At 35.7% G+C, this 23,834-nt stretch overlaps 1 protein-coding gene across 2 annotated transcripts in view; it reads right to left on the reverse strand.

Moving 5' to 3' along the window:
- Nucleotides 1–318: 318 nt before the first annotated feature.
- PPP2R3B (protein phosphatase 2 regulatory subunit B''beta) overlaps nt 319–23,834 on the reverse strand; it is a 40,807-nt gene continuing 17,291 nt past the window's right edge. For both annotated transcript variants that reach the window (XM_014054857.2, XM_014054858.2), the window contains exons 3-14: nt 14,911–15,096; nt 13,353–13,456; nt 12,225–12,327; nt 11,387–11,461; nt 10,682–10,768; nt 8,125–8,281; nt 6,914–6,962; nt 6,112–6,201; nt 4,664–4,839; nt 4,076–4,194; nt 3,876–3,982; nt 319–1,445 (exon numbers count right to left, since the gene is read on the reverse strand). In XM_014054857.2, coding sequence (XP_013910332.2) covers nt 1,301–1,445; nt 3,876–3,982; nt 4,076–4,194; nt 4,664–4,839; nt 6,112–6,201; nt 6,914–6,962; nt 8,125–8,281; nt 10,682–10,768; nt 11,387–11,461; nt 12,225–12,327; nt 13,353–13,456; nt 14,911–15,096 — 1,398 coding nt within the window. In that variant the 3' untranslated portion in view covers nt 319–1,300. The remainder of the gene's footprint in view (nt 1,446–3,875; nt 3,983–4,075; nt 4,195–4,663; nt 4,840–6,111; nt 6,202–6,913; nt 6,963–8,124; nt 8,282–10,681; nt 10,769–11,386; nt 11,462–12,224; nt 12,328–13,352; nt 13,457–14,910; nt 15,097–23,834) is intronic.

Here is a 23,834-nt window from a genome sequence, read left to right on the forward strand (position 1 = left end):
TGCAATACTTTGCCATTAATTTTCAACTATAAAAAGGTGGCTTGTAGTTTCACGGCTGAACTATCTGTGCCACATAGCCTATATCAGAATCATATTTGAATTTGTGAAAATGGATATTTTAGCTTTGAGGAATATTGGGAGCTATAATCCCCAATTCTGGAAGGCAAACTGAAGCCACTCTATGCTATAGATCACAAAGTATGAAAAATATGTACATTTACTAAGATATGAAAATGATTCTGGTATTCAAATTGGAAGTCACTTTCAATACCTTCTGTGATGATCTGGTACATAAAAAAATAAAAAAAAATTGCTGAGTTACATGTATGAAAAAAACTTTATTTGAAAATACGAACATCATATTTTAAGTATTTAACAGATCTGCACAGCAAACAAGATAGCTTTTTGTTTATTGGGAAAACCTAACAGCAAAATTGTGCTTCATTATATTTCATTTCTTGTGTGAACATAATAATAATTAAGGCACTACAAACGCTATGCTTTTAAAAAAATGAGATAGCAATATCTATCTTGCCCTATAAGCAGTCTCTCACCTCATATAGGCAAATAAAGCATCAGACTGTTCAGCTACTTTGACACTGTTGGTAACAATATTCATGGAATGTGTCATTAGCCAACCACTGAAGAAACACACTAAATGCCCATACAAGGTTAGTGCACATACAGATCAAGTAAAACTTATAATTGATTCCCTTGACATGGAATATAATATCCACAACTGTTTAAGTGAGCAATAAAAGCAAGTTTTTAAATTGGAGTCAGTAGAATAAAATGAATGCTAAAGGGTAGAAAATTATAGCCTGGTTTCAGGCAGGATATAATTTGCTACATGTACCGTGTATCTAGCTTATCCAGTGATGCTTTACTTGAGTTCTGAACTGCGATCTCCATTCACAATCATGACACTTTTTCCTTTGAATCTTGACAAAGTTAGTTTTAGCTAGGAGACTGCAAGAGCAAGGACTTCCATTGTTATAGTAATCAAGAAAAAGTTTAGTATTTTGTATAAAAACAAGCCAGTACTTTTACTTTATACAAGATACACTGTAATTCCTTAAAGAAAGTATCTATAAATAATTTATTTTTTCCTAGACAACAATCCATTGAATAAATACATAAAAAGTATCATTCCATACAAATGTAACCATTTAGATATTTTGAAAGTATTAATTTTGCAGCACAAGAAACTCAATTTTACTCTTTTTGGGGGGAGACAGAATTCTACACAGATTTAGCAGACCTGCTGCAGACACAGTCTTTATAATTCTACGAATATAGTTTATTCAAAATCGTCTTCATAGTCATAATCATCCAAGTCAACATCTGCCAAATGGGAAGGCATATCAAAAAAAGGTCTTTTCTCCATTTGATATTTTAGTATGTTGGTCTTTTGATGGTCACCAGGAATCAGCTCAGCTTCAAAACTAAAAAGAAAAAGAAATGGGAACAAATTCAGACCGACAGACAGTTCGCGACTTGCAGGCACAATTGAGACCAACATCTCCATCACAAGTCATTGTGATTGTAAGTAGAATAGAACCTTATTTTACAATAATTTTATAGCAGTCATTAAATGTATCACTTTGGCTGTTTAGCAAATCAGATGGCTGTTAAGCGAATCCAGTTTTCCCAATGGGCTTTTTTTTTGCCACAAATTGGGGAAACAAAATCCCAAATTGCAATCATGTGAACATAGGATGCTGCAACTACACATAAATGCTAGGTATTACCAGGTGCTCAAACCTGGTAACTGGGGGAAGGGTGTGTACGAGTATAGGGGCACTTTTTCCAAGGCTGTCATAACTTTAAACCACAGTTAAATAAATGGTTGTCAAGGACTTCCTGTATACATATTCGTAAAAGTAATTTGTGTATTTATTACATCATATTCCATAGTCTGAATAACATGAGGAGGAAACAGGCAAATCTTACTGTGCACTATTATCTGAATTTTAAAGACAATATGTATTAGGGTTGGATAGGGCTTTGTATTCAAATGGAGAAATGTGTGTTGGGAGTGTGCAGTGTGCACATTTAATATTTTTTGACAGCTGCTTAAATCAAATGATTTTTCCCAGGGTTGAATGGCAGTTGTGGAGGGCAACTGTGAGAGCCCATCAAAAGACATAGCTGCTTTAAAGGATTGCCAACAGGTGTTGTATGAGTGCCCTTGCATGCTTTGAAGCACCTTTCTTTCTCCCTTTAAATAACAAGTACTGCACTCTCTCATATGCATGTTTATGTTACAGTGAGGCAAGTAAATATAGATAGGAATGTATTTTACTTTGGAAGTGTATGTCCACTTATTCAGAAGTATGGCACACTATTTGGGGAGTTTCTGCCCTCTCTGAGTTAAATCCACATATGGGAAGCACTTGCAATTTCTAGAATTAATCCTAGATGAAAGTGAGTGTATGACATCAGGTAACATATCCCTATTCCTTATTGTCCACTTTGTATGCGTAAAAATTGTGCACTTTGTGTACTTCCTGGAGGCAACTGGTTACCACCATCTGTTGGACGAAAAGTAATAAATTAAGTCTGCTGACAGAATTGCTTCTGTCAGTGAAAGAGGAGAAGGAGATGAAACATCCCTTCTTCTATGTATCTTGAGAATTGTTCCTGGAGCCTGTAACACAGAAAGGGCAGGGGGTTGAGAGCCTTGGCTCTAGCCAGTTCCCACAATACTGGATTTCTCCAAATTATTTAATAATGATTTTAAATGAATCAATCAACAAATCACTAAAATCCCCAATAACACAGACTTTTACCTTGAAAGCTTCAAAGTTAGTAACTCTACATTGTTAAAAAAAATCAAGTTAAAATATATGACCTGTCAAAATAGTTAAGCAAGGCTTCGTACACATAGATTTTTCTCATAAATTAAAGCTTTAGTCCTTCCTGGAGAAAAAAAAATTCATAACAAGAAGTCAAGAAGTCAGTGTCATTAAAAAATACTGGGTGTTATTGGAGTGTATTTGCACCATCCTGCTCCCTAGAATGTATCATAGAGAAGTTGAAGGCATTTTCAGTGATTTTTTTTTTGTTCATGGAAGAGAACACAGTATCCTTAAATATGTATTTAAATATTTTTGTTGTAATAAAACCAGTCTCTTTCCCCACAAAATATAGAACCAACATTAAATAACTGTGCCTATGTTGGAATAGCAATGATGCTTTAAATAAAAAGTCCAATTTGACATTCCTTTATAGAAAGGATGCTGCTACTTATGTCTCCATTTCAGCCTTAGCAAAATTAGCTAATTGCTTGTGCAATCAGAATCCCAAAAGGAGGAGGACAGCTGGTCTTGATGATTCTCCCCAGACAGGTTAATCCCCATGAGACGTGGCTCAAAAGGGCTCTTGTGTTAAGAAGAAATAAGTGAATATGGTAACAGCTATTTAAGTGAGGGCAGAAGCAAGCCAACTCTAGCAAAATTTGTCTCCATTCACTTCTACCTTTAATTAACTCTATAGTAGAAATAATTGATGACACTATTTTATAAAAGTATAATTAGCATTTTGTTTGGCAGCAAGGCATTTTGGCAGAAAAACCAGAACCAATAAATGATGACCAACAATGATTCAGAAAAATATTGTGCTATTGCATTCAAGATACTGTTTCATTAGTTCCAAAGGTATTGAATGATTTAACTTTTATTTATTTAATTTAGAGGGATAAGGATGTAAACTCTTTGGTGATGATAGATAAATGATGTCTAGCACTGATGATATTACCTAGTTTGGTAATGAAACGTTTGCAAGAAAACAATCAAACTCAGAGAACACCAAGGACCCCACAGTTCAGCCCTGAGCTACAAATATTTTAACACTAATTGTATAACACTACTTACCAATCATTCCACTGGTCGCTGGCTGCTTCTTCAGCAACTAGGACATCATACTCCTCAGCAGCGTATTTTTCCCAATCAGACATGTCTTGATTTTCATTTTCAGTACCCTAAAATATTATTATAAGGCATTTAATAGTAATTGATAAAACACTGAGATTGACTTTATAGACAAAATCCTTTTCAGCACCAATTGTCCTTACCCTCAGCACAGAAAACTGATCCTTCTGCTCATGGTCTAAATATTTCTCAATATTGAAGAAAGTGTCAAAGAAAACATTTGCCATCCTACATCTCTTTAAATCATGAAGAGTTATTTTTCCTGGAAACAGAAATTTTTTTGAAATGTTTTAGATTGTGGTGCATATTCCCTTTAAATTTTAAATGCTTCTTTTTATTAATAATTGAGCAGGCAGAGACAGATTAGGATTGCCTAAAATTGTAAGTACCTCAGTTAAGATGACTGTAAGGGGTTTGGTTTAAGAATTTCATCAGCTGTTAATAAAAACAACAATTTTACATCATCTTACAAAGACTGGGTATTCATTTGCAAGATAGAAATGAAAGTTCTAGCATTAGCAAGTTTTGGGCTGAGTTTGATTCATGCACAACTCAATTTCCAGACTGAATGAAAGTTAAAACAGAACGTTAGATGAACAGATGGCTTTTTTACACGCCAAATGCAATAAACAAAACTTGGCTTTACAAGAATATTTAAAGCCAAACACTGAATGACTGTATTAACCTGGTTAACACAGATACTACAAATAGAGATGGAAAAGATCCATCACCTTCATTCTCTGGCTTCACAAGATCAAGCATCTGACAAAGGCAGTCTTCAAATGGCAGAGGTTCAATGGCCATATTATCCAGTTTTTGACACTGTTCTTCATAAAAGTATTGTAGTTCATACATGGACAATACGCCATCACCATCAAGATCCATACATCGAAACCAATATTCAATGCTGAAATGAATCATTAAACAATTTAGCAATCTATTTTATGTTCATTTCTAAGTTGTGTTCTAAGAAGCAACACAAAATCTCATTTGTGAATGATTAAGAATTCAAGACATCGATCTCCAGGCTTTTAGACTAGCAATACCAAAATATAATCCTTAGAAACTTCTTATGTGGCTTCATTTTTCCTGAACTCCATTGTGTTCCACATGATTTGGTTATTTTGGGTACTATGCTCTATCCCTGTACTCATATATGAAGTTTTTCTCAGAAAATACAGGAAGCATTTCTCCGACCTCACCCACCTAGATGCCTGCAAAATGAAATAAAACTCCAAATAATGCTTGATTCCACAGATCTTAGATGCTTCCACTTGCCTTTTACTCCAATGGCTGGTTAATTAGCATTTTTGTGCTTGTGTATGTCTTTAAATCAAGACTGGTTCCTGACTAGTCCTTCCAGTTTTCTTGGCATGGTTTGTTGGAAGTGGTTTGCCACTGCCTACTTCCTAGGACTGAGAAAGAGCAACTGGCTCAAAGTCACCCAGCTGGCAGAACTAGAAGTCATGGTTTCCCAGTTTCTAGCCTGATGATACAGCAGCAATCAGAACTGCCAAGATTGGCAATTTGGATCAGGACTGTCATCACTAAGTAATGCAGTCATAAAGGGGGATGTCACATCCTGCATTGCTTAGCATTGCCAATCTTGGCAGTTCTGATTGCTGCTGTAACTCCAAAATGTGTGTGTCATTAAGCGAAAAGTAAGTGGGAGTGCCTAGTAAGAAATTGGTGCTATGGGGAAGACCCTGGGCGATCCAATGTAGGCCAGGTACAGAGAGGCAAGGGAAGGATGGTATGGTGCTGTGAGGACAGGCTGGAAGGACTTACTGTAGTGACTTGTGACCTTCCCTGCTGGCTTCACCATTGATTTTGCTAGTAGGAGACCAACAGAGAAGGTCGCAAATGATGATCATTTGATTGTGGGGTGTTGCAATCCATTATAAATGCAAGCCAGATGCCAAATCATGATCATATAACTGTGGGGGTGATATGATGGCTGGAACTTCAAGGACAAGTTGTAAGTAACACTGGTTCAGTACTGTTGCAACTTTGGATGATGAGTGTACAAGTAGTCAGTAGGAGAGGACTACCTGTACCAAACTGGCATTCTATAAACTATATTTCAATTACATTAATATATTATCACATAATATCTTTGTGACTTAACTTTGACAGCATCATAACATCATCATCTTATGAACAGCATTTTTTTTCTTACCTAGTGGCAGTCCTTTTGTCTTCTTCTGATATCAAAAACCACACAAAATCTGCATAACTGATTTTTCCTTCTCTCTGTGCTTTCTTGCCCCTTTGAAATTAAGATTTTTAAAAAGGATTGGGGGGGGGAGAAAGACAATACGTAGTTATATATACAGCATCTTAATTTTAGAGTTTCAAATATTTGACTACAAGTTGCCTTGACTGTTCTGTGTACATAAAGACAGTATACAATGGACATAAATACATACTGTTGTATGAAATAACTGTATTCAATTGGTTTTACATGTTCCTCTGATTTTCTACTAGGAAAATATTTTTATTAAAATGTTTTAATTCTTATCACTGCAAAGTATTGAGAAAATGACTTGAGATGCTGTCTCCTTCTGTCAAGAAAGCCACTATAGTAGAGCTGAAAAGCCAAAACTAGGACTGAGATTTCAATGCTAATGATATTAGATTGCAAGCAGGAGCTTGTATTGCTCAATTATAGTATATACACAACTCTGCATAATTGGTGGCGAGGGGTAATTTAATCAGAGCACGTAGTAAACAACATTCAACTTCCATATATTTTATACATAAACAATGCTAAAAATTTAATTTAAAGTATCTGTTTTACACTAGTATAACTAGTAGTTTTTGTGGTGGATTTTATAAAAATTTGTTAGCTAACTTGAGAGCCAGATTTATTTATTTATATTTATTTGAATTGTTTACACTAAAAAGGCTTTTTATTATAGTACATTTTGCCATATAATTTAGATAGAAAATATATGCTGTATGATTTTTTTAAAAGATACCTTGTTACAGCTCCAGAGAAAATCCTATCTATCATCCGATTAGATATAGCTGTGAAAAAAGGGAAAATACTAACACTCAATTTGGTTATGTCTGAAGTTATTCATTTATACTTTTTAAATTGTGTTAAAACCCCTCTCCCCCATTTTTAAACTGCATCAGCAATTACTTAGGAAAAAAATATATTTCTCTTATTCAATAAGGATAGTGATAAGGATGTACTTTCCCCTGCCCATTAGCAAATCTGAATTTTAAAATGTATCTTGCTTTTCTGCTACAGTAGGAGAGAGAGAAGGGGGGAGGGAGAGAGAGAGAGAGGGAGGGAGGGAGGGGCTACCATACCAACAACAACCTTTGGATAAGCAGAGTTTGAAAGAACAAAGCTCAATATTTAAACCTTAAGAAGATACATTTTAAGCATTGTTGCTCTTAAAGAGACACATAATAAAGTACTGGTTTGTTCTATCAGTGTTAGTGGGGGTGGTCTGGTAGCTCCTTGATCAGGTTGCTGTTTACTGCTACTTGTTCGTCTCTGTTACCATAGTATTTCCTTGTTTGGATTATTGTTTATATCTTGATTGTTGGTCTGGTGTTAATTTTGATATTAATATCTCATCTGGGTATTGATTGCTGGTGAATAAGTGTTTAGGTCTGTTTTTGTTTCCTTTTTGGCTTTTTGAATCATACATAGATGTGGTTTATCACTATGTGCCTGTTAATGACCAATTTATCAGAGTGCCCAGACCTCCAGGAATTTTCTAGCATTTTTGGACTTGGCTTGGTCTAGGATGCTCACACTTTCCCAGTTGAAACTATAGTTAACAAATTGGTCTTAACTCCATTAGGAAATAATGTGCAACTGTACTGAATAAATTTTAATTTTAATTTCTACTTTTTAGAATACTGCCATCTTCCTGAAAAGTAGGAAAAAAGTAGAAAATTACCAAAACTCAGAGTAATTCTCAAAACTAAGAACATCAGAAATGTAAATATGTTCTGACATCTCAGCTATTTGTCTTTACATATTTTGTAGAAGTTTTTAATCATTTTGAATTTTTAAAATGTTTTAATTGCTTTATAGTTTTAGAATTGTAAGCTACCTTGGATCATTTGGTTGAGTTAGGAGGCTACAGAAATTGAATAAATAAATAAAATATGCACATAATCCATGAACATTCATATAATTTTATTTTGAACTAAGATGATATCATACCATGGTCGTTATGTCGAGCTAAATCCTTTTGGTCGATGTAAAGATCGTGGTCTGTATCTAGCTCCCAAAATTTACAATAAATTACATAAAAATGTTCATAAGAGAAGTATTCTGTCAGCTGGTTAATATCTACTTCCTCTTCTAACAATGTCACATTCTATTGAGAGAGAGAAACATTGAGAAAATTAAGGCATTAAACTCATTGATTGGGATAGGTTATAACAGGTTGAAGTTTCCAAAATCTTAACCTCATTATGAATTTATTCCAGTCCCAATCACTTAATACCAGACAATTTATAATAACTAGTTTACATACTTACATCAACAACTGATGCATAATCAATCAAAATAATATAGCCACTCAACATATGACTTAGGATGGTATAGACAAGTACAAATGACTAATAACAAGAAGCAAAAGAATCAAATATAATAATGCACACTGTGGTCAGGGCAACTCAAACAACAAAAAATCATCAATCAAGATGGACTCATAAAACCTCAAGGCAGGTCTTCAAAGTCTTTCAGGAGGTAGGCAGCATCTGAGCCATCACGGGGAACACTGTTCCATGAAGCAGGTGACAAATAGTGACAAATAAGCCACATCTCTTGGATCCCAACAAATAGTATTTGCTTAAGGGACAGGACCCAAAGCATGTGAAACCTATCAGATGGACAGAGGAAACTAGAGACAGGCAATCCAACAAATAACCAGGCTCTGTCTTATGAAGGATCTGATAACTGATGATCAGCTATCTTAATTAGCTTGGAAGTTTACTGGCAACCTGTGCAGTGTTAAATTGTCATACAGAAGTTGCCTATAACAACCAGTGATGTACTCTCACCACCTACATTTTCAGAGTGGTCTTCAAAGACAGCTTTATATAGTGCACACTGCAGTAATTCAGAGTCATGAGTTACCATAAGGGGCCTTCTGATCTAGTAATGGGACAGTTGGCAACGCTAGATGGATTTGTACAAAGGTCCTCGGAACCACACCAGCACCTGCTTTTTAAACACAAGCTGTCAGTCTAGGAGGACCCTCATATTGTGCACTGGACTTGTGTGGACAGTGTGACACCATCCAGAAATAAGGATGGACAATTACTACTATTTATTATTTTGGTTTTACCTGTTTAAAGCCTATGTTTGCTGTCCAGAGTTGCAATTGTTAGATGGTAGCTATGTAAATCAATGGAATAAATGAATAAATGCATCCCTAGATCCAGACACCCCTTCATGGATTACTGCCTTGTCGTGGCGATTTTGCAAGGTCCCCCAAGATGGATAGATCATAGCAGAGGGCTCTGACAAAACGTGATCCACTAGAGAAGTAAATGGCAACCCACTGCAGTATCTTTGCCATGAACTCCTTGGACAGCGTTGTCCATGGGGTCGTGATGGGTCGGACATGACTTCGCAACTGACAACAACAACAAATCTGGACAGCTCCCAACCCCACAGCCATTAATCTTGCTAGAATTGATCTGGTTTTTTTTATGTGTAGCTTCCACAACCCCCCAGAGACAAAACTTCAGTGGCATCATATGGCTGTCCAAGAGTTGAGATATATACTTATAGGTAACCTCATCCAGTGTCTTCATATAGATGTTTAGACCGTGGCACGACATAACCGCGAAAGTCAAAAGCGCGCCGACAACACCGCGGCGCTAAAACCGCGAAAGTCAAAAGCGCGCGCCAACAACAGCGCGCCAACAACAGCGCACCGACAGAAGCGCGATTTAACTTAAGGTTAGGTTTAGGGTTAGGTTTAGGGTTAGGTTTAGGGTTATGTTACAGCGCGCTTCTGTCGGTGCGCTGTTGTCGCGCGGTTTTGACGGCGCGGTTTTGTCACCGCGCTTTAGTGACACGCGCTTTAGTCGACCACGGTTTTGTGGTGGAACCGTTTAGACAGAAGTAGGGAGAAACCAGGCCCTAAGGCCATCTACAAAGTGAAATCACGGGCTACCCCTTACTCCATTAATGGGCCATGGAGGAAGGGAACTATGCAATAACGAGGCCTCTACTTTAAATCACCCGCACCACTCCAAAAAGATAATCAATAGCATTAAAGGTCATGGATCAATCAAGGAAGAGTAGGATGGATGCACCACCATCATTTCTCTCCTGTCCTAAGACATCCTAAGGGATCAGCAATGTCCTAAGGGATCAGCAATGTTTTCCTGAGGAAAGTGCAGATCACCTCACCCTTAAATGAAGGAAGAATAACGCCTTCGCTAAAGAATGAATTGATTTCTGCTTGTACCTAGTCACACATCACTTCCTAGGATGCCTTAACCAATTAGCATCACAACTTGAGATAAATTTTATACTGATTAAAATCTGTAGAAAAACTTTTAAGTTATTGTTTTGCAAAAGTACGGCAAAAGCTAACGTGAGTTCCCATTAAGCCAAGTTAAAATCAAGTAAAGCCATCAGAAATGTAAAATTTCCTAAGTTCATTTCTAAATAGAAAGAATTTATAAAGAATTTTGTAATGACCCACCTGAATAGTTAATCAGTAAAATTTATTTTATTACAAAATTGCATGTCATACCTGTAAAAAGCTGCTTTTTCTGAGTTCATTACAAGTGATTCTTCCTGTCCATGACCTGTTTACTGTATAAAATATCCTTTGTATTACCTACAAGAAAATATAGGGTGTGACTGTTATAGTAATCATATACATTACTACTAAAGTGCTTAAATATTTCAGTAATTTGCCAGCTTATTCATACATATTTTTGGGTACATATATTTAGAATTTACCAATTAGGAGGACTAAATCAATTCAGAGTATTAATATTTGTATCTTTTTCCAGGTTATATCCTTTCCATCTGGAATCAAATAAAACACACCTACTCTGTACATTATTCCAAACTATTTACAGAAAATAACAGCATCTATCAAACATCCTTGAAAATGGAAGACTAAACTGGCTGATGAACTTTTAAGGAACAAGGCTTGTTTAGCCCAATGAAGAGAAAGATTAGGAATGACATGATGCCTGCCTAATGGTAACCGAGGGGCTGTCACAGGGATGAGACGGTTGACTTATTCTCCAAAGCACCTGAGGGCAGGACAAGAAGCAATGGGTGGAAGCTTGTTAAAAAAAAAGATCCAATCTGGAACTAAGGACAAATTTCCTGATTATAAGAATAACTAATTAATGGAATAGCTTGCCTCCTGGATCAATAGATCAATAGCTACTGCATTTAGATGATCCACATGAAAAATAGCTTTGATGCAGAAGACACTTACCGTTGTAATGTACCGTGAATGAAATTCTGATGCTTCCTTTAAGAAGACTAGACTAGGATGACTATTGACCACGTCCTAAGTATGAAGGATGAAAGAGGCATCAGTTCAGAATTTTATGAGCTACTATTTAATGAATTCTGCCAAATCATAACACCAGAGGGGGTACATTTATAACATCATAAGCAAAATATTCAAATTGTTTCAAGATAATATAACTTAAGTTTCATTTTTAAATAAAAATAAATAAAATGCATGCAAAATTCAGTTCCTTTAGAAAAAGAATTCAGTATCAAGAGACAAGAAATGTAAAGATATGAACCAGGAACATATTAGGATTGGATGATCTAATGGGAAAGAGAAGAGGAAGGCAAATCTACAATTTAGCTTAGGAATCAAAAGGCACTGAGAAGACTCAGAAAATAGTTTAGAGCAAGGGTTCCCAACCACTGATCTGCCACCCAGTGCTGGGGCCGCAGCTCATTTGGAACTGGGCCGTGGAAGTGGTGGGTGAAAGCATGCATGTGTGAAGCTGCATTTGTGAAAGCAAGGCGCAGGAACAAAACTCTCCCCTCCCAGTCCACCTGTCTTCTGAGCTGAAAAAGTTGGAGATCACTGGTTTAGTGAACAGAATTCTCTTGTTTTCATATTTCTCCAGTAATATAATAAGTTTCTATCCACCAGCTCCCATCTCAAGGGCTTGGTAGACTAAATTTAGCCATTTCTGACTTCTTACATGCTAATGAAACATTACTGAGTCAACGAATAGTTCTGGGAAGACGGGTTGATTGGGTGTGCATTTCTATGGTAATAATGAAGCAAAAAAAAAAAAGGAATTTACTTGTAAAAATGGAATGAAGTCTTCTTGTACCAGATAATTATATCCAGGACGCTTTAGAAGATGAACAAACTTGGCAGCAGCATCATGGCAGGTCTGTAATATTCTGCAAAACATAATTTGTCTAATTTATGCAGGTATAGAAAATTTATATATCTTATTTTTCAACCTTAAAATGTATTCACAAGTATGAATAACATTTGTGTTGGGCCACTTGGAATACCAGTTCCTTTGAAATAAATAAGGCATATGGCCCTTTTGAATGAACACTATGAAAAGTTTGGAAGAAGAAAGGTGACGGGGGATAGATGTCTGCTTTTAAATTTACAAACTTACTGCAGACTAATGGCTTCCCTTTTCCAGCTTCTGTTTTCATATATGATGATCAACCATGCATAACATAGGATTCAGCACTGAGATGAAAAAAGAAAAATCTCATATGTATTCCCACTATGGCAAAAGGAATTGCCTTGTTCATCACCTGAATTTATATACAATTATCTGACTGTGCTATATTAAATTGTCAGCATTCATTATATATAAAACGGGCAGTCTTGATCCTGTACCACTAGGAACAGGCATGGGTCCTTTGAAAGTAAAAGTCCATTGAAGAGAGGGGGGGGGAAACCCTACAAGGGTAAGCCAAATTCTCTTCTCACCTCAAATTTCAGAGATAATTCACCTTTTGTTTCTATTCATTCTCTCTTAAAATTGCTCTCATCTTCCTTCAAAATTAAGCAAGTTTAAAGAAGAACAAATGTTCAGCCTAGAGGACAGTAGAATCCTCAATGTCAAATTCTTTCAACTGTCCTGTATGTTGTCGTAGAATTTAGGAACACGGCACACTGAAAGTTAAGTAAGTTAAATTCAGCAATGTCTTTCCCTCCCCAACTTCTATCATCTGTCATTCATTTTGCCTTTAAAAAAATATCTTTCAAAACAATTTAAATAATCAATTCCAATAGAACTTAGATCCAAAATGTGTCTTCTTAGGATGCGGGCGGATGAAAATGTTAAAAGCTATCCCTCAACTGTCTTTTTCATTAAAATAATAACCAGATTTTCCTTTAAAAAATCTTCAAGTAATATTTTAAAACAAGTTAAGTAACCTTACAAGAAATGCATACTTACTTTCGCCACATAGCAACAAACTTATGAACTGATACAAATCCTGTGCGCTCTCCTCCAGCGCAATAAAATAATGGACCTTTCCAGTAAAGGGGGCAGTCACAGGCCTAGAATTAAGAGGTATCATTAAAAAGCAACAACTGGCATTTATTCTTGCACACCTTCAGGGCCTATTAAGTATGGCAAGAGTTTGGTAAAAGAAAGATGATTCTAGAAAACAGAATGATGATTCTAATTTATCTTTATTTTAATATTTATATCATGTTTCCCCAGGCAAACCAAAATGTTCAGAAAGTGTTGAATGATTTAAAAAAGTTGTCTCATCCAGAGAACCAATGAGAAGTGCACAATGCGCTGAACAAAAGTGAACAAACAGACACTCACCCTGCACAATATGAATGTCAGGCCTTTCTTTCCAAAACCCTGCAGATCATGGGTGGGGTTCTGCCAGCATTACTGTTGGTTTTCACCCCATGCGCAATGTGCATGCTCACCATATGCACATGCACTGTTCAATATAAATTGTTCTGCGCACATGCGCAGAACAATTTGCAGTGAACTGCGCACACAAAGTCACTAAAATCCAAAATGACGGCGGCCAAGTGGCAGTGAGGGAACTGGTTCGGGGGCATGGCAGGTCTAAGTCGGTACCAGTTTGAACCGGGCTGAACTGGTAGTAACCCACCTCTGCTGCAGATAATACATTATAAAGACTAATGGTTTGAATTCTAACTTGGTCTTATTTGTTTTACAGTGACCTAGTGGTTAAGGCGCCAGGTTAGAAAACAGAAGACCCTGAGTTCTAATTCCGCCTTAGGCATGAAAGCTGGCTGAGTGACTTTGGGGCAGTCACTCTCTCTCAGACCAGTTCATCTCACAGAGTTGTTATTATTGTTGTGAGGAAAATAGGAAGAGGAAGGTGTTGGATATGTTTGTCACCATGAATTATTTGTAAAAATAATAAAGGCAGGATACAAACGAATAGATCAGTAATTCAGAATCGTTTTTCATGTTTCTAAATTTCACATCTCTGCAAGAAGTACAAAAAAATGTCAAAACCTCTGCATTTTGCATAGTTTGAGACTTAAAATAAGTAATCAAAAAGATTTCAGCATCAGTTTTTTTGTGCCCATTGAAGAAAATTAACTGCAAGTATGTACTATATGCAAAGAGAGCTGCTTCATTCCAGAATGTATTTGTTCAATAATACATGGGGAGGGGAGAAGAAGTGTGATGTATGCCCCCTCCCCCCATGGCTCATTTTTTTGGGTAATATTAATATTGGTTTACTATTTTAGATTATTTTCATTTTGATTTGTTTTGGCTGAGTTCAATTGTTTATCTTATTCCTAGATTATACTGGTGCCATGTACATTTTCTCCTAGCAGAAAAAGCAAAACGAAATAAAATTAAGTTGGCTATGCTGTAATGTATTAAATGTTTTAAGTACTGTTAAATAAAACCAAATAGAACTGAATTGGACAACATTTCAGAGCAAATAAGGTTCTTAATTGTCCCTTTGCATCTTGTAGGCAAAACAAGAAAATATCTCACTATTCACCTTTGCAACTTTGCCCATATCTTCTAATGTAGCTCGCTCATTGGGAAACTGGGAGAAAGTTTTGTCTATCTTTGCAATAATAGCATCAATGTTGACTTTTTCTTTTGGACACCCTTGAGGAAAATAAAATGTTGGAATGGTTTGGCTCAGAGATGGTGTTAAAGATTCCTCTTTCTTTGACTGAACCTGGAGTAAAAGGAAAGTGAGTTTAAAAAGAGGATTTTCAGCAATCACACAATACTATTGTTTTTTAATCCTCTAAATATACAAAAACTAAACACAAATGGAGATTAAATTGGTCTCAATAGGACTTCTCAGTAGAGAGATGGATTGGATTGGGCTGTAATATTCAAACATGATACTTACATTAAGATTTTAATAAAGCTCAAATCTGAGGGAAAACCTGGAAAATGAAGGTGTTTTTTCCTGATACAAAAAAGCTTTATTTGCCCTGCAACCACTTGGCCTAGTTTTAGAAACACATTTCTAGCAAATATTTGCACTTTTTAAAAAGGTTATCTATTACTGGAAACAGCATTACCCATCAAGTCACAAGCAAATAATAAATAGCTTAGCTAGAAGTGACTACACTCTAATTTCCACTTTGATATATCCCTATCTTCCCTGAGAGCACACACTTTCCACTCCGAAGTCAGATGGGGAGAAAATACATTTGCCTTCTTGGAGATGTATGTGGCTGCTTTAAAATTAGTCTCCATTTAAAGAGAGAGAGAAAAAATCCTTCTCACAATAGCTGTGATAGTCTACTACTCAGAATTTAAAAGCAGTAGTGACATTACTGGAAAATAAATTAATAAAAAATGTGAAGGCAGACTGTTCTTACAGTCATGCTATATTCTGGAAATATTACTACACACAGTTAATGATAAAAGATGCAATATCTCAAAAATGTAACCTCTGACTAGTTATAATTAAAATGAAAAGATTACCAGGGAACAAATCAAAATGCAGTATGTATAATTTCTAGGAGTCGAAACTCACCAGTACCATTCATCAACTGCTACAATGAAAAATTTAATTAGGTTCTAAAAAAATGTAAAAAGGAAAACATGCTTAATGTTCCTAGAGGTGGAAACTTGTCTGTGATAAGTTAAAGGATAAACTTTTCCATTTGGTTCAGAAGTATAGGCAAGTTTCATTAAGGCTCAATCCTCATGGGAAGCAAAAGGGATATGGCTAGGCATTTTTCATAATAAGTGTTGCAGGGGCCACCTACTCATCAAAAGGCTTCTACCCATTTGACTTGAGTAATTGTGGGCAATGGTCTAGTCTAGGGGTGTCAAACTCAAGGCCCACAGGCCGCATCTGGCCTGTAGGGTGCTTAGATCTGGCCTGTGGGGCCAACCTGGAAACAGCAAAGTACCAACCTGTGGTGCCTCTGCCAGAAGAAAATGGAGCTTGGGTGGGGAGGTGCATGCTCCCCCCAGCTCAGTTTTTGCTGGCAAAGGGCTGCAGGAGGCCATTGCAGCCAAAAAATGGGGCTGGGGGGGCGGTTGGGCAGTTCCATTTTCGCTGGCAGAGGGTTAGCAAAACAAACTAAAAACAAAACAAAAGGAGAAATGATTCCCCTTTTGCATTTGAGCATCCAAGAAAGGACAGGAAAGGAGAAAGGGAAAGACAAAGAAAAAGAAGGAAAGATTGGAAGAGAGCAAGGAAGGAAAAATAAGGAAAGATGGGAAGGAAGAAAGGAATATAAAGAGGGAAGGAAAAAGAAGAAAAGGAAGGAATGAGATTATAATGAGAGTGAGGGAGGGTCTGAGGGAAGTCCTGCCTTAGCACTTGGCCACCACAGGTGCTCCGACACGAGTGATGTTGAGCTGGCCATGCCCCCCCTCCCCCAGAGTCAAACACAATCCTCAATGAAATTGTGTTTGACACCCCTGGTCTAGTCTGATGGCTTTGTTAATGTAGTTTGGTGATGTAGTTACGGCTAACCTTATTTTATTCACTTACCAGAACATGTGGACTGGAACGGTATTTGTAAATTACACACACACACAATAACTAAAAACATATTAGGTGATATATTAAAAGCAATGTAATATTTGATATCGATTTTACTCAGTAAATAAAATTCCTGAGACTTTCAGAATAATTATTATATCCAGCAATCCCATTTTTTTATTTAGCAACCTATCCTTTGAAAAAAATGTGCAAAACACTGTGTTTAAAGACAAGATTTTCATATTATAATTTATTATGGGCTTTAAATATAGTTTTTGCATTATAAATGGTATAAAATTATTAGAAATCTTTTATATTCGTGTGCATGGGTGACTGATAAAATATTACATTTGATAGAAATTTATAATTTTATAAATATTTCTGTGGAAATAAGATACTTCTAAGATCACATAATTTTACATTTTTGCATTTTATATTATATTTTATAACTATCACTTTTTGCACTAGCAGCATAAATATTTGTAATTAATTATTTTCTCTTACTATGGAAATCATTGAAGGCAAGTTTTTTGGTTAAAATATTTTTAAGTTCAAAATACTGATATTTGGCAACGTTGCACCTAGTAATACAATTTTGAAACAATTAATGTAATTTTTTGTTTGTAGATTGCTGAACTATTGAGCACTATTATCTTATAAAACTATTAGTATCATGGTGGAATGTCACACATGAATATTTTTCTGGACTAATTAAAGTTTATCTGCTGTATATCTGGGTATTATTTCTATTTTTAGCATGTATACAGCAGAAACGGAAACAAAAATGGAACACATGTATAGGCAATATGAATTTGATGTGAGAATGATCACATAAAATGTTCAACATTCCCTTTAATGTATAATTCATGTTTTTGTTTTGTGTCACCTGCTGCTTAATTCAGCTTCTGATCCCTTGCTACCTATGTAAACTATGCGAACAGTGAGATAAACCACACAATTAACATGCATTCAGTACTAGCTTATGAACTGTTTAGATATACAATACTGTTCTCATAATGAAAAACTGACTTGTTCATATTTTGATAGAAAACAAAAGGTGATTAAACATCATGACGCTTATTCAATAGAACTACCTGCTAATAAAACCCATTTTTAATAAAAAACCACACCATCAGATTTTACAAAACAGGACTAAATAATCATCACCTTCATTAAAATTTAAGCCTCTATTCAGCCCAAATTACCAAATTAAATGTCTTGGGTTGCTCTCAACTATTAGTGGTTGCTTTAATGCTTTCATGATTAATGAAGAAAGTGCTGTACTGACTTTGTTTCTTCTTCTGAAATGTGATTAAGGAAAAATGAGGAAAGCATGTTGAACCCACAAAGTCTGCGGTTTGACACAGACTCATGATGACATGCTTGGAAGTACCAGGCTAACTTGACTGGATCATGCCCAGCTATATGCCAAACTGATGCATTTTTTACTCTTTGGGCAAAGATCTAATATATAATTTAGTCGTAATTTGAATCTGTCTTCAGCACTATGCAGAACACAGACATTTTGAGAGCTCAGAGTAAAAGTTTTACCTGATGGATTAATGATAATGTTGAAAATGCTAATTCTATGTGGCATCGCATTGTAAGTGGAGAGTATGTATGACAGAGAAAAGCTAAATTCCATTTTTAGGTGATAAAATGCCCATCTTATAACATTCAACTCCCCCCGCCCCCTTGTTAGCTTTACATTTTTCAAAAGTATAGTCCAGTGATGGCTAACCTTTTTTTCCTTGTGAGCCAAAATCGTGCCCACATCCACAATGCAATGCGCCCCGCCCCCTGCACATGCACACACGACCCTCCCAACGACCTATTCAACCTCCTTAAATATGGGGGGGAGTGTTTTCACCCTGCCCAGGCTCCGGAGGCTTTCCTTGAGTCTCCGGGAGGGCAGAAATGGCTTCCCTTGGGCTCCGGAGGCCCTCCCTGAAGTCTCCTGACACCAAAAACAGAGTGCCCCCCCACCGAACCCCCTGTGCTTCCCCCTCCCCCCACACATGTGCGCGTGTTTCCCGGATGCATGGCAGAGACCTGAAAATCAGATGGCCGGCAGGAGGTGTGCAGCATGCGCAATGGAACTGAGCCGGGCGACGGCTCGTATGCCATCTGTGGCACTTGTGCCATAGGTTCACCATCACAGGTATAATCAGTCAGCTTTTTATTTGGTGGAATTACAAGGGCATTTTCTTGTGTTTTATTTTTTACTGCATAATCAACAGTACCCTAATAATAGCTATAAATACTCACACATAGGCATATGTGGAACACAACAGCCAAGAATTCATTATTGATCTAATCATAATTTAAAATAACATTTCTAGTTGACATGTCAGCAAAGATAGGCTGAAGGGAGTAAGAGCAATAATTTGAAGGTGAAGTATACATTACTACCATACCTACTAAACAAAAAGCATAGCTCTTCGTAGCCTATTGCCTTAAACTGAAGAGAAAATTTTAAAGAAGTTGGAGGTTTCAATTATCTTGCCTCAGTGCCTTCTGCAAAGAAATTTTTACAGAAAACCTCTTGTGACAACTTAAAGTGAAATTAAAATGTCAACAACACAACATATAATTTAAGCCTACAGGCCTTAATTATTTTCTGTGGAAACCAATTTAAAGACAACTGAGCAATATATTAAGTCTTGGAATTAAGAAATGTTAATTATATTAATATATGTATATCCACAACAATACTTTTTCCTTTCACATTAAACTTTTGATAGTTAGAAAATACCAACAACTGTTTGGCTCACCCTGATTTCAAAGGATAGGTTGCATTTAAGTATACACTTCTTTAAATTTCAGAATAAATGTCATTGCTAATAATTCATTGCTCAAGGTACATTCAAATTATGAGCAAAATGAGTTAGAAACTTTTAATGTTTATTTCCTTATTTATCAAACTTGAATGTAATGCTTTTAAGCATTAAAGCACAAATAGATTGCCCTAATGCCTCATTATATCACATTATCTTGAACCCTGTGCCTGAAAAGAAATGTACCTTAGTTTTGTTTTGAAATAGAATTACAGAAAGAAAATAGGTAGAACTATTCCAATTACATATTACACAGAATTACATGAATTTATTCAATGAATAGAACTGAATATCAATACTCCGTAATACTAGAGCAACAATACACCGAGTTTCCATTCTCTCATGTATTTAGATAAATAAAATGGTGCTTATTAACTGTATGTCTGCAATTTATACTGCAAAGCATTTTGACTTTAAAAGGAATAATTTCTTACTTTTGGTATAAACAATGGTATGCTTGTTTTGCAATTTATTGGAAGTAGCAGTTTATAATTTCTATAATACAAAGCAGCCATTGCTAAAGAAAGACTCTGTGTTTGTGCCTTATTATTGTTATTATCCATTGTGAGGTAACAGAGATCTAACTTGGTCCTCCAGATTTTTCGAACAATTCCAGGAGCTACAGCTAGCATGGTTAATGTTTAGGAATAATGGCATCCCAAATATCAGGGAACACTATTGTTGATACTAAACTCAGTTGCCAATTGTCCTTTATATATAAATGCTGTATAAAAAATAAAACAATTCACAGTTATGTTTGTATGTCAACATAATCTACTGACTATTGAAGTTTTGTACTTAGTTAGAAAAGAAATCCTTACTGGAGGCTAGAATGGAATGCATGAAAGCCTTATTCAGGAAGAGGAAGTTCAGAAGAGCCCTGGGGTAGGCACAAAACATTGTGTACGGCTCCAGGAATCCAGTCCAAAATTTAAAAGCCAATAAAGTGACTTACAATTGAAACTCTGTTACTTTCCATTTCACATGAACCACACAATCAAACAATCATGATCAGCCAATCTAAGTTCTGTATATATTAAACCTTGGAAAACGTATCAGGCTATGTACACATAATTGGTTTCCATCTACATTTTGTCTCATTGTAAAACAGCTAAATATACTGTTTATAATATAGGTAACTGCTAAAAGTGCTTTTAAAAAAACCCTTCACAATGATGAGCTTTAAGGAAAAGTGATAGTACTGATCATTCTTGTCTTATTTCTTGAAAGAGTTGATTAGCAAAGGAAATCAGGAACTACAAAAGGGCTTCTTCAGCAATAATCAGAATACAGGAAAAACAATCACTACACTGGATATATTCAATGGAGATAGCAAAATGCTAAAAAAATAATAAAAAGTCAATGTATTCAACTTTTATTTTGGCTCAATCTTTTCTGATAAGGAGGAATGTGAACTGCAGACAATTGTGAAATGGACAATGAAGAAAAGGGTACAAGTTTAGGACTGGGAGAAAGATGATAAGGGAATGTATACTATTTTAAATGTGTTTTAATTATTTCCAAGCCCATGTGAGCAACGTCCTAAAGTACTGAAAGGACTAGTTCATAGTCAGCTTGAAATTTTACATCTTATCTCTGAGAATTCTGGTGAAATGCTAAGACAACTGAAGAAGACAATATTGCCCTGTCTTTCAAGAGGGACAAAGGAATGAATCAGGAATTATAATTCAGTTAATATGATACTGATATCTGGGAAGATTCTAACGTAGTCAAATGTAGTTGGGAGAGCTGCAGACGCAATATCTTGATTTCAGTAAACAGTTTGGCAAAATTATCTTACAACATTCTGCTCTGGGTTAGTTAAGCAAGGGATGGATGATATCACAGTAGCTGCTACATAGCTGGTTTAAAAATACTCCAAGGGTGTTCATCAGCACTGTTCCTCATTAAATATGAGGGAGGCAATGGGATGCTCCAAGATTCAGTACGGAATCCCATATTTAAAAAAATATATTTTTATTTATAAATTGGATGAAAAGGTGGAAGAAATACTGATCAAGTTTGCAGTTGCCCTAAACTGGATGAAGCAGCAATATCTTATTGCAAAAAATAGAAATAAAATTCAAAACAAATATTTTAAAAAACCCAAGAACAATTGAATGACATTCATTTAACAGAAACAGATGTAAAATTATTCACTTAAAAAGCAAATTCTAATGTGCATGTATAGGATATGATACACCTGACTTAATAACAATACTTACAGGAAATATATTCAAATTGAAGTTGACTATGAATCAACAGTGTGATATAACTACAAAAAAGGAAAGAGCAATTTTGGCTGCAACAATAGGAGTATAATTTCTAAATCACCAGAATCTATTTCCAATTTACAATTCTTCAGTCGTACCCCATATCAAATATTATGTTACTTTTAAGATGCATTCAGAGACTGGAACAGGTTCAGAGAAGGAAAAAATGACTTAGGCCATATGAAAAGACTTTGAAGGTACTGGGCATGCTTGGCTATCAGAAGACTGAGACTTTATACAGTAGAATCTTTGAAGCATATGAAAGCATATTACACATAAGATCAAATTTTATTTTGCATAATTCCAGAATACAGGACACAAAATATTCAATTAAAAATGCAGGAAGGCAGATTCTGATTGAATGCCAGGAAAAAAAAGGAGTCACCTTGCAGCAACTTTGGTGGCACACAATTTAATACATAAATAAAATACAATAAATAAATAAGAAGAATATGATAGTGGAGGCAAATACCCAGGCAAGTAATGGGCTTCCATTCACTGGATATATTTAGATAGGGGTACATAGCCATCTGTTAGGAATGCTTTAACTTGGGATTCTTGTAGAATCATAGATTGAAAGGGACCTTGGAGGTTTTCTAATTCAACTGCCTTATATTCTTAGTCCTTTTATCATCGTGGACAAATCTTTTCCTGAAAACTTCCAATGATGAAGCACCCACAATTTGTACTAAGCAATCATTTGGGCTCAATCACTAATGGCCCTTCAAAGTCTATGAGTTTGTTCTGACTATTTTATATTATGTAATTAACTACATAGATGAACCCATTAACTTTGTAGTCTAGACAAGCTGCCATCCAATTTTTGAGGCCAATAATGCATTTAATTCCAACTTGCAATATCGGATCAATCACAATCAAGTTCAAAGTATCTTATTTGAAAGTCAGTTCTCATCAACAAAAGAATAAAATGTAACAGCAGGAATTCCACGATCCCATCCAACAGTTGAAGTCAATAGCTATATCAGGGAGCAGCAAAACATGGATCAGATGACAGATACTGGCAACGGTCTCCAAATTCTAGGGGCAAAGTTGGCAGTTGATTTGTGTATGAAAGTTCTAAAAACTCAATAGAAGTCTACAAATTTGCAGGCTGTAGTCTGTCATATATGATTATGCTTCTCTCGTGAACTACTTCTTATATTTTTATTTGATTAGGGGCTTTGAAGAAAAAACCAACAGTAAATAAAATACTATTCTTCTCATTCTTCAATCAAATTAAAATAGCCAGATTAAAATATTCCATAATAGGATGCATAAATAGAAAATATTTAGCAATGCATTTGGAGACCAAGAATGGCCTATTTTTTATTAAGTCTTCATTGAGTGGCCAATATTACTGACATTGCATCAATGTATATTTGATATTCATATCCAATGTCTTATAAATCTTTAAGTTTCATTTAGTGCACAATAAAATATTAAGAAGAAAAATCATAAAAGTGTAAAATAAAATGTGCATTTTAATATTTAAATGCTTCTTTAAGAGATAGATCTTATAACAGAACAGTTCTCCAATCCAAAACAAGTTTCTGCATCTCTTACTCACTGCTACAAACACCTCTAGCAAAATCTGAAAATTGGATACTTCTAGATTTCATGGTCAGAATTCATTTAGGACATAAAGATTCCAGAGGAGAGGAAGGCAAGCCCCCAATGAGAAGGAATGGCAGCTGCAAAGACATATCCTCTTCATCTATTTCATGCGACCATTTCAAGAACCTTAGGAGTTCTTTCTTAATCTGTTTTGCTATATATATCTAGGGAGCCGCCTGGGTACATAAGATACACAATATTCATTTCTGAGTGCTGGCATCAAAAGAACTTCAAG

The sequence above is a fragment of the Thamnophis sirtalis genome, unplaced genomic scaffold, assembly GCF_051295495.1.
Source record: "Thamnophis sirtalis isolate CommonGarterSnake01/CBP01778 unplaced genomic scaffold, rThaSir2_p1.2 scaffold_12, whole genome shotgun sequence".
NCBI classification, from domain to species: Eukaryota; Metazoa; Chordata; class Lepidosauria; order Squamata; family Natricidae; genus Thamnophis; species Thamnophis sirtalis.